General features: G+C 43.0%; 1 protein-coding gene across 1 annotated transcript in view; it reads left to right on the top strand.

Annotated features, from left to right (window-relative positions):
• Asxl3 (ASXL transcriptional regulator 3) overlaps window positions 1-12,007 on the top strand; it is a 111,702-nt gene extending 99,695 nt beyond the window's left edge. Inside the window, exon 10 of the mRNA XM_034518438.2 lies at window positions 3,720-12,007. Coding sequence (XP_034374329.1) covers window positions 3,720-7,475 — 3,756 coding nt within the window. The 3' untranslated portion in view covers window positions 7,476-12,007. The remainder of the gene's footprint in view (window positions 1-3,719) is intronic.
• Window positions 12,008-12,240: the final 233 nt, after the last annotated feature.

The raw sequence follows: 12,240 nt of genomic DNA, 5'->3' as shown, positions 1-12,240 counted from the left end.
CATCCATATCAGGTGTCTCAACAGCACCTTTAACTCCAGTTTCAGAGGATCTACAGGTTTCTGCTGTTTATGGTACTTGCAAGCACAATGCAGTACATACATACACATACATTTACATACATTACATACACATACACATACATTTTTTAAAACCTTAATAAGCTATACAATGAGTCTATGCAAGAAGATCTGAATTATCTATATGTTTAAAAACAGGACTTAGGAACAGTGTAGAGAAGGGAGGGGCCTAGAGGACCCTGTGTAACATGGAGAAGTCAGGAAGTTTGTAGATATCATGGTGTGACGAGGAACTTGGGAAAGTGTAAAAGACAGCTAAAGTTCCACAGGTCTGGGACAAGAGCAGAGAGGTGAAGACCCAACACACCTTGAACACCTACTGCCACTGCTGCAGATAAAGAAGTTGTGGGGCACCTTGGAATATTTCTTAAGAAATTAAAAAAAAATCATTATGAAGTGAGAGAGAATGCAGTAAATGCATCCGTAAGTCCAAGATTTTGTTGTCAAGATAAGAGCCCTCAGATATCACCAAATTATAAAGCTTTTTGGACAGATAACTCTCTTTAGATACTTTGACTTTTGTCCTGAATCAGTGTATCTTTTAAGAAGATACATATATTAAATAAGTTGTAGGTGAATAAGAAAAATGAAAATTAAGGTTGATTCAAAAGAAATCTCTCTTTACAGATTTTGCTATGCTCTGTCATATCCGTGTCATATTTGTCTATTCCAGTTTATGTTTGTACAATGGATAATTTCCTCTTCATAAGTCACTGTAGAATTAAAATCATCTTAAGCTTTTAAAAAGTACAGTTTTTTTTTTTTTTATTTTGCTCTGTTACACACAATTTTATAGATGATTCAGGATCTTTACAAGGCTGAGTTTTAAGAGTGTGGTTGTAGTTATTTCACTTAATAAAGCAGTGCCTATTAAATAAGACTCTAATCATTTAAAGGTCTGCTGCAAACACCAATTAATAAATCGCTCTGCTGCCTAATTTATAAACCATAGGAAAAAAAGCATAAAGATGCTTTTTATATTTGGTTAGCTATTCCAGTGTTATTTTTCTAATAAAAACCTGATGTTCAGACTGCTATGCACTTTATTTAAATACATATTAATAGGTTGAGTAGATATATATGATAAATATGTGTTTTCAAAAAGTCAGAAAGTAATTTATACCCTTAGCACTTGGCTTGAACCTCTTGATTAAGCAGATTTAGTTAGAATTTTAATATTTTAATGATTTAGACTGAGGGAAATATTAAAAATAAAAATGTAATCTGTCTGGCAAATAGGTGATTCTTGGCTATGAATTGGAGGACATGATTTATAAGCAGTTTGTACATAAGAGCAAAAAATTGCTCAGAGAGATGAAAAGTTATCTAGAGACTCAGAAATGCACCCCAGAAAGGGAAGATGTTGTGGGAAATGTTTTAACAAGTGGTACCATCCTGTGCTATAAGGAGCAAGGCACTGGTAGGCTGGCCGGCCAGCCGCTGGCAGACACTAGCCAGTCTGTTCTCATTTCATGGAGACTCTCTGACTCAGAGCTCTGACATTTCTCCACCCAGCTCACTAAGTTCCCTCTGGTAGGTCATACCATGCCAGCCCCATACTTCAAAACTCCTAAGGTCTTTTGTGGTGCACTTCTGGCAAACGCACGCTTTGCTGCAGTACTTTTCTCTCTGAAACCCAGTTTGAAGGAAAACAACACACAAACTTAGTTCAGAAACAGTGGTAACTCAAATCCTCTGATGGTAAATATGCCAGGATTCACCATTGAAACCGGAAGACACTTGTCGCTACATCTTGTCCTCTTGGTATTCCAGTGAAAAAGCTCCTCTCCTTATTCTGCCTCCTCTCTTCCCCTCTCCAACCCAGAAGTCCTGCCTACTCACCCAGTGATTGGTTGCCTTATTCATTAGGGGATAGTTCACAACAAGTCACCTATATCTGCAGCCCCTCCCAGGAAAGCAGAATTAGCATCAGAATACAAGCAACACCAGGGCTATCCATAACAGAAAGATCCTGTACCTGTCCAGGAATTATAAATCCAGTATACATACGTGTTTGGAGAAATATATAAATCTAGGACAGTCTTATTCTAAGTGGGGAGGAGAAGGACACAGAGCACATACCTGTGAACAACCAAACTAGGTATTTATAGACTCTGTCACTGTCTGATTGTCAAATCCCTGGGCAGGTAACTTCCAAGTTTGAAATGAGAACAGCAACCAGCCCTTCCAGCCCCCAAACTGAGGATGTTCTTAGTGAGTGGTCCATCACAGCCTCACCATGGGGGAGCTCTTGTGTGGGCCTCACTAGCTCTTGTGCCTCCCAGTGAGATGATGCCTTTTTGGCCTATTAAGTAGCATGACTACGTAAGCAGTACAGGCTGGACTGGGACAGGTCCAGTGTCCCTGAAGATGATCAATGTTAAAAGAAATCACCCAACTCATATTTTTTTGAAATGCAAAAGTGGTCAACTCACCTATCCCTGCTTCTAAAAGTGTCAGGGCAATACACAGCTTAAGTACAGCATCCTCTGTCTACATAAAGCTGCTGACAAGAAATAACTGGGTTTATAAACAATCATTGTATGCTTACTGCACACAGGTTAGGCAGCATGTCAGATTATTTATGAGAGTCCATCAAAACTATGCCACCCACTGATAATAGAGGCACTGAGGCAGAACAATGATCTTCCAAAGAAAGGATGGTCACCTTTGTACAAAGCCAGGATGAGAATTGTGGTCTCCAGGCTTCTTGACCAGAGCTGGGTTTTTTTTTTTCATTAAATAAAGGAAGATTAAACTAGGAGTAAACATCTCAGTTGGTTTGTTTTGCTCTAGCAGGGAAGATAATTTTAAAAGTAAGTATCTAAGTCTTTCTTACTATCTATCTATCTATCTATCTATCATCTATGTACCTATTCTTTCTCTCTATATATATATATGTATGTATATATACACAAAGAAAGAATATATATACATATATATATATATATATATATATTCCATCTATCTATGTATGTATCATCTATCTATCTATCTACCTATCTATCATGTATTTTTTAAGACATGGTCTTTCTGTGTTGCCCAGGCTGACACAGAACTCACTATGTCACCTAGGCTAGCCTCAGACTCTCACTGGCCTCCTGATTACAAGAGTGTTCCACCATAAGGTAATCTCATCCCAAGAAACATGTTTGCTTTTACTCACACATGACTTTCAGAGTATTCATATTTTGCTAAATGAAATTATTGGCTGATGTCCTCATAGATGAAAAACCTCACTGTCACAATCATACTGTACATTTTCTGTGACATATATCAGTCCCCATTGTAACTGAATGCAGCTTACTCCTACCCCACTTACCATTTTTTTAAGGCAGAGGTTGTCATGGAGGTCCAGCCTGCTTCAAGCTCAGTAGATACCCTAAGATGATATCCGGTTTCATTGTGTAGCCTGAAACTAGTTTTGTAGACCAGATTGGATCCAAAACCATAGAGAATCGCCTGCCTGTATGTCCTGAGTGTTAGGACTATAGAGATATAACCCAGGACCTCATGCGTGCTAGACAAGCTCTGAACCAACTGAATTGTATTCATAATCCTCAACCTCCTCTTGAGGTAATGCTCCACTACCCTCCTCACTGGTTGCATACTAATATCTTTTTTATTCTCTCCTCTTTCAGATACAGCTTTCTAAAATTGGGCCACCTTTTATCATTAAGAGCCAGCCGGTCTCCAAAGCAGAGTCCCGAGCATCCACTAGCACAACAGTCAGCAGTGGGAGGAACACAGGAGCCAGGACCCTTGCAGACATCAAGGCCCGAGCTCAACAAGCCCGAGCCCAGCGTGAGGCGGCTGCAGCTGCTGCAGTTGCAGCTGCAGCAAGCATTGTCTCAGGAGCCATGGGAAGCCCAGGAGAAGGTGGGAAGGTGAGAACCCTGGCCCACATCAAAGAGCAGACCAAAGCTAAGCTCTTTGCAAAACATCAGTCCAGAGTCCATCTCTTCCAGACTTCCAAGGAGTCCCGGTTACCTACTGTCAGCACCAAGGAAGAATCTCTCAACATGGAAGCCTCTCCTACTCCTGAGACAAAAATGGAAGGCTCTACTGGAGTCATTATCATCAATCCAAACTGCAGATCTCCTAGCAGCAAGCCCTCACACATCCGGGAGACCACCACTGTATTACAACAGCCTCTGAATCCACCTCAGATCCCAGAAACTGCCACTGACTTGTCTGTGCATAGTTCTGATGACAGCATACCTGTGTCACATTTAACTGAGAAAATTGTTTCATCTACCTCTTCAGAAAATAGCAGTGTACCCATACTTCTTAATAAAAGTCCCATCAACCCCATCCCTATGTCTGTCTGCAGCACTGCTATGTCAGGAGCAATTAAAGAGCATCCCTTTGTGAGTACTGTTGACAAATCTTCTGTCCTCATGTCTGTTGACAGTGCAAACAGTACGATTTCTGCTTGTAATATAAGCATGTTAAAATCCATCCAGGGATCTGACGCTCCATGCATAACCCTTGTACCAAAATGTATCAACAGGACTCCTATCTCAGCTCCTCCAGAAGGTCCTGGACAGTCTAACTCCATGGATGGGAAGGCCCTGCTTGCACCCAGCAGCAAGGCTGCTAACTTAATATCCAGTCAGTACACTTCTGTGCCAGCTCCCACCATTGGAAGTAATTTGCCAAACCATCTCTGCACTAGCTCTGTCTTGATTCCCCCCACAGGAATTAATAACAGATTTGCTTCCGAGAAGATAGCCATGCCTGGGAGTGAAGAGCAGGCCACCGTGTCCATGGGTGGCACCGTGAGAACAGCTCTCAGCTGTGGTGACTCAGTGGCTGTCACTGATTCACTGGCTCCACGCCCGCCCATTGCAATGTTTGCAGGAAACATGCTCCCTGTAAACTCTTACAACTGTCCTCCCAAACTAAGTGGGGAGAGCTTGGACAACAGTTCAGGGCCTCGAAACAGAACTGACAATTCCGAGAAACCTCAGCAGCCACCAGGGGGCTTTGTCCCAGCAACCATAAACAGATCAATTCCATGTAAAGTCATTGTGGACCACAGCACGACACTAACCTCCAATTTGTCTCTGACTGTCTCCATTGAAAGTGGAGACTCAAGCTTGGAGCCCCAGACTAGGTCGATGAGGACAGACGTATCCATCCAGCCTGTGACATGTCCTCAGGTGTCTGTCATCAGTAGACCTGAGCAAGCCACAAATGAAGGGCTTGACCATGGTTCTGTTTTCATTGCTGCTCCTATGGCCAAACAGGACTGTAAGACATTGCAGGCCACTTGCACTGGTCTCCGAGAATTGCCCCTTGCTCTTCCAGATAAACTCAATGAAGTGACCGTACCTACTCATGGCTTTGTTGAGCAAGCACGAAACTCAAGTACTTTCAAGAATGAAACAGACACAGCCTGTAGCAATCAATATAACCCAGGAAACCGGATTTGCTGGAGTGAAGACCCAATGAGAAACACAGCACAGCCTGTGGTTAGTCAGTCAGGCTCAAGTAAACAGAAAGAACAACCAGAGCAAACTGGCCTGAAGGCTGTGAAGACGGAGCACGCCAACTATGCACACGTGTCAGATCTCCACCCTAGGAATCTCATCGCGAATGTCAGTCTTCCCGTGAAGCCCGAGCCTCATGAGGTAGACAAGGGCTTTCGAATGGACACTGAGGATTTTCCTGGCCCTGAGCGTCCTCCTCCAGCCACAGAGATGACGAACAGTGCTAATGTGCAACAAACACAGGCCATGAAGCCTTCCACCACAAGCCCCGTAGAAGAGGCTATTTCCTTGGCTACAGATACCCTGAAGAGACTTCCAAGTGCAGGCAGCTCAAGTTGCCGCCTGTCTTCTGTGGAAGCTAATAACCCACTGGTGACGCAGTTACTGCAGGGCAACCTGCCTCTGGAAAAGGTGTTACCACAGCCAAGATTGGGAGCCAAACTTGAAATCAACAGGCTCCCTCTGCCCCTTCAAACTACCTCAGTGGGTAAGACAGGGCTGGAGAGAAGCATGGTGGAAATGCCTTCCAGCTCTCCAAATCCAGACGGTAAGGGCTATTTAGCAGGGACTCTAGCACCAGTCCAAATGAGAAAGCGAGAAAACCATTCCAAAAAGAGAGCAGCCAGGACTGTGGGAGACCATGCTCAAGTTAAATGTGAGCCAGGGAAGATGGTAATGGAGCCTGATGTCAAAGCGGTCCCCTGCGTCATCAGTCCAGGCATGAGTCAGCTAGGACACAGCCAGCCGTTCAAGCAGGAACGGCATAATAAGCCCTCCATGGCCAACAGGATCATGCCCAGCCCTGAGGTCAAACAACAAAAGCGGCTGTTGCCTGCGTGTAGCTTCCAGCCGAACCTGTTCCACGTGAACAAAAATGAAGGCTTCCATGCAGACACTGGTACCTCACATAGACAGCAGTTCTACCAAATGCCCATGGCTACCAGGGGACCCCTTCCCACTGCTGCTTTGTTACAGAACTCTCCCAAGACCCCAGTGGGCTGCAATGCATTTGCCTTCAATAGGCATCTTGAACAAAAAGCATTGGGAGATGTTAATCTTCCCACAGCATCACCTCACCAGCTAAGACTAGCCAATATGTTGTCCCCCAACATGCCCATAAAAGAAGGCGAGGATGGGGGAGGCACCACACACACAATGCCAAGCAAAGCAGTGGTCCATGCTCCACTGCCACCTCCACCACCCCCTCCCCCACCACCCCCTCCACCATTGGCCTTGCCCCCACCACCCCCTCCACCCCCTCCTCTACCTCCACCTATTCCCACTGGAGAAATCCCATCCGATCAAAAGCAACCACCAGTTACCATGGAAACCACTAAGCGACTTAGTTGGCCCCAGTCCACCGGCATATGTAGCAATATCAAATCAGAACCTCTTTCTTTTGAGGAAGGTTTAGGCAGCAGCTGTGAACTGGGCATGAAGCAGGTTCCATATGACCAGAATGAAGTGAAAGAGCAGCTGAAGGCATTTGCATTAAAAAATGCAGATTTTTCTTCCTACTTGCTCTCTGAGCCCCCAAAGCCTTTTACCCAATTAGCTGCTCAAAAACTACCAGTACCCCAGCAACAACCTCTCTGTGGAAGTTACCCGACAATACACTTTGGGAGCACAAATTTCAAAAGGGCAGCATCTGCCATTGAAAAGTCCATTGGGATTCTGGGAAGTGGCTCCAGCCCTGCCACCACCACCACCACGGGTCTGACAGGTCAGAGCACCCAGATGCCGGTTCAGAACTTTGCAGACAACAGCAACACAGACGAGTTAGAGCTGAAATGTTCTTGCCGGCTCAAAGCCATGATTGTGTGCAAAGGCTGTGGGGCCTTCTGCCACGATGACTGCATAGGTCCATCCAAACTTTGTGTAGCTTGCCTGGTTGTCCGATAAGAGCAGAGTGAAGGATTCAATACCCCCAACCTGAACCCCAATTTTTAACACGGAAAAGCCTATCATAATTAGCAAGGAGTCAAGTAAGGCGCTGGCTTCTGTGCCGTCATATTTTCCTTGAGAAGTAAGTTATCTTGTTTTTTTTCCTAGGTGATTATTTTCTTACGTTTCTCATACAGGGATGATACAAAGCATGGGCGTGAATGGCTTTTACCTGTTCAGTCACGATTCACAGCTTGGTGTGTTTCTGTGTAGACAGGTCACTGCCTCTTTTTTTTTTTTTTTTTTTTTTAATTTTGACATTTTTTTCTTTCAACCCAGGCCTAGACGGTTAGGGCATCGTGAGTTGTCTAATCACCAGATATTCAGCTGTTGAAAAACTATGATAAGCATAATCTGAGCTGGCCATGTGTCCTTCCATAATTTCGACATCACAGCAAGCATTTCTGCAGTGATTCTGGGGGACCTACCCTTACCCAGTGGTTCAAGTCATAATAGGAATGGGAGCCTGCTTTAAAAATGTGATTCCTTCTGTTGCCTCTGATCTCAGAAGGTGCATGAAGGATGTGTCTGTGGAGTCCACTGTCCCAGCCCGTTTTCCTCCTTCCCTACTCTTTCCCAGAGACTGGCAGAAAACCTAAGCTGGCTTTGGATTTTGTCCACAAATTGTGCTTGAATATGTATTACATCTGATTTGACAACTGGGCTTCATGCAATAGGTGGTCTGATTGTAGCCCTTGGACTACAATTATTATATTCAATAATGTAAGAACCCTTGACTGATCGTCATGGGCCCAGAGTATTGTGGTGTTCCACATGTGGCTTTTAAGAGCAAATATGAAAATCTGTGCCCTACCTAATATTAAAAGCATACAATAAAATGCTGTACATGCATTATTGTGAGCTGATGATATAGAATATTAGCCATTCTACTCACTCTGTTCCAATTCCACATGGAAATTGGGGGTATGTGGAGCAGATGCAACTCTCAGTCATGCCAGGGTACCCTGGCCTTTCCAGAGATTGGCCACCTCTCTTCACAGGTGTCGTTGATGACAGTGACTACGGAAGGCAGTATGAATGGTGACATTTTTCAGAACCATTTATTCCCTCTTGATTCACAATCTATACAGTTGTCTTTGACTCTGAAATAACTCTTACTTAACAGAAATGCTCCCTCCTGCTGTTTCATTCCTCACACCTAAGAGAGTGGAACTGGAAAGGAAATATTGCATCTCCCATAGTTCCCTTCAAAGTTCATCCAGTAAAAACTGAGGATTTCAGCTCCTTCCGTATACTGACTACTTGCATTCCAGAGACAGCTGTGCTTGACGCGAGGCTCAGTTTCCAAAAGCAAGCTTAAAAGCACAGGCTCACAACTGGAAGATGAAAGGAAGGAGACGTGCACCCATGTAACTCCAGATTCAGAGCACAAAACTCAGTGCCATTAGCCAATTGTTTGTGCCTATAGAATTAAAAGAATGCAGAGTGGAAGAAAATTACATGTCCAGGGTAAGAGTGAAAGATATTTTCATGTGGGATCATCTTTTCAATGTAAACTTTTTTGACATTCCTTGAAAACGCATCTTAAAAGTTAACCAGAATGAGTAGAAAATACGGTCAAGAAAGAAACAAAAGCCACGTTAAAAAAAAAAAAAACAAAACATATATAACCAACTATGGTGGGTTTTCCCCCTCTAAATTTATTATTGTGATGTTGCCAAATTTCTTTAGGTGACAGAGACATTGTTTTAAAAAAAATCACTGAATGTGAAAGATCCTTTATCTTAAGACAACAAAGCAAAGAAAGGCCTGCCTACAGCTGATTCAGGGCTTTGGTCCTGTTACTGCCTTTCCATATTAAAGCTAACAGAATTGACAATGGAGAAAGCCAGCGGTGGGCTTAGCCAGCTACAACCCAGGACTGCAGTCTTAAGGCCGGGGTGGTAAGCTGCCTGCCTTGCCAGGGTGTATCTGCATGCCGTGCTTATCAGCGATGCCCTTAGGTCTGCTTGGGCATGATATCATTTTAATTTTGAAGATTGTGCTCTTAGCCTCACAGCTGGGCACCCCCAATACACAATGACACTTGCATGCCAACCCCTTCCTATTTAATCGCTGCTATTCCAGCGTCAGATACTGTCTACACCAGCAGATTCTGAACTACAACATCAGTACCTGACACCTGTTAAAGAACCCCAAGTCTACGAAGCCTTTGCACTCTGTATGAGAGGGACAGTTGAGGCTGAAGGGATATTGAGCTTATTGTCATTGCACCTTTGTTGAGTACTGCCTGCCAATTGCTTCCTGGGAATAAAGAAAAGTGTCCTTCTGTATGTTTGGATTTTTCACATAGTAAGTTTGGAAATTCAAATGTTGATAGTGCATGGATTCTGTCACCCAGGTCCAAAGATGGTAATTTTTCTACAACCTCCTCTTTTCTGCCCCAGTTCAAATTCTTGATGTTATCTTACGGCTTATTTTCCTGAGACATTATCTTCGGGGTGAATACAATAATGAGATTCAGAAGCAAAATGTCGGCTAGGTATTTTGTAGGTATGCATTTCACCTTTATATAAAAAGCCAGCATATCTGAATTAGGCGAGCAGCTTCTCAGCTTCCTGATTCTACATGTTTCTGCGTGTGTGCAACTTGACAATGTTATTGACTATGCGATTATGGTGATGTAATGTGCAAACTTCATGTGTGCGTTTTCCTGATCATTGGACATTATTAGTCCCCTATCAGGAACAGAACGTGCACATGTAACATGTATTTATTTTTAATCACAAAGGATGTATTTCTCAAAATAGCACTTTTGGAGCAGGGGAGGGAGGGAAACTGCCATGCTCTATTCCCCTCCATGGGATATGCATATGCCTGAGGTGTATAAAACATTTAGCTAGTTAATGGGCATGTTAATAAAAGCATTCTGATGCAAAATTCATTTTCAAAATGAAAATATTTATCCTTCCCCAAAGTAAGAATGCAAAATCCAGTGACCAGAGCACCACGGTTACATAGAATATTCCCTGTGAAAGCCTAGCATTAATGAAACAAACTTGAAAACTATGAGGCTGAGCCAGGTACCTAGAAAGACTTCATAGCAATGTCCATTTCCAAGGTGAGCTGTAGAGGCATAGCCTACTTCTGAACCCTGGATATTCTTGCTCGGTTTAAAATAAGCATAGAGAAATCACCTGGTACCTGTGGTGCTTTATAATGTAGTCAGAAATATTGTTTTTTTTTTAAAAGTACATGATGCTGCAAGCCTGTTTCCTTTACAAACACTCGCACAATTTCAAAAGAGGGATTTGCTGCGGCCAGTCTCCCTGCGTCTTCAGGTGGGGTGTGAGGCAGCCCAGGTGTTGGATGCTGAAGCAAAGGTTGGTCCTTTATGGTCCTAGCCTGGTGTGGAAGCTCAGCATCCTCGCATCCTCGTAGCTGCCTGGGGATACCTACCCTACTGAACACACACAGCTCAGTCTCAAGTCCATCCGTGTTCCCCAAGAACAATGTGAAGAGTCCTGGAACAGAACTCATCAACTGTCAGGGGCCTATGTAGCCAAAATGTCACTGTAAGAATCGTGTTGCCTCCTGCTCTCATGTTTGTCACAGTAAGGCAAGCAAACGGCATTTCTACTATAATTTAAAGGAGCTGCTTTTTTTAATAGCATACACTATTTAGCTTTGAACTATATTTTATAGTCACAGAATAATCTAGACTGTAGAGAGAATTTGTTGTGTTTGTGCTGTTCACGAATGTTCCAGAAAAGTGCTTTACCCGGGTCCCCTCGTTTCCTGACTCTGCTGTATTCCCTCCTTGCTTCGCAGAAATCGGATCTCATTTATGTTTTCAGTACCATTTATTTTTAAAAGGTGTTTGTGTGTATTGTTCCTTCTTTTGGTCAGTATTCTAAATGTTTACATCTGTTTGACATTAGCCGTGTAATGCCTTTTTTTTTCAAAGGCGGAATTTACTCCTCCAGCGTGACAGCAAAATGTGAAGTCAACCCGAACACACCACGCATGGCACACACAGACTGGGGGCCAAGGCCCTGATTGTACACAGACATTTCCTATCAGCATAGAGAAAAGTGAAACCCTCCTTCAGTCCTCTACCAAAGAATATATTATTCCCACAGGAAAAACTCAGAAAGGTGTGTAAAACCCTCAGGAGGAGGTGCAGTTGGTCCATAAAACTGCGACAACGGAATAGCGTTATGCTTGCTTTGATACCTGACTAAATGTGACTGGCTGCAACAAGCGTTTCAAAAGAAAGTTTTAGGCAGTGTTTTGTTTAGAATTCAGGGATCATGCATTCTTTAATGGTGCTGTTTGGTTTTATTTTTTTTTATTTCTTCTTTTCTACAAAGAATAAAAAGTGTTGCCTACAAAAGTGACTGCTCCTGATGATGTAAGTTAAATGGAACGTCTGTCTCTATGTTTCTATGTTTCTTCCTTTCTCCAAGTAAGAATTTGGTTTCAGTATCAAAATATTCTGGAGAAAATAAAGAAATGAAAACATGAAATCCTTGTCATTTTAATTTTTGAAAGTTATGAGGTTTGAAAGTTCTATTTTGGAAAGCATGCATATACTGCTGAATTATCTATCCTTATTCTTGGCGTGAGGAACTGTCAACATATGATTGTAACCATTGTTAACATAGTAAAATCAGATTGATGGTTCTACTGAGCATACAGTCTACAGAGATGTTTGGGTCTTGTCATAAGCATCTTAGTTTCTTACATCAAAAGCATTCAT

This window comes from Arvicanthis niloticus, chromosome 14 (genome assembly GCF_011762505.2).
Source record: "Arvicanthis niloticus isolate mArvNil1 chromosome 14, mArvNil1.pat.X, whole genome shotgun sequence".
NCBI classification, from domain to species: Eukaryota; Metazoa; Chordata; class Mammalia; order Rodentia; family Muridae; genus Arvicanthis; species Arvicanthis niloticus.
Note: the sequence above shows the minus strand (reverse complement) of the source record. Positions and strands in the feature narration are given on the sequence as shown.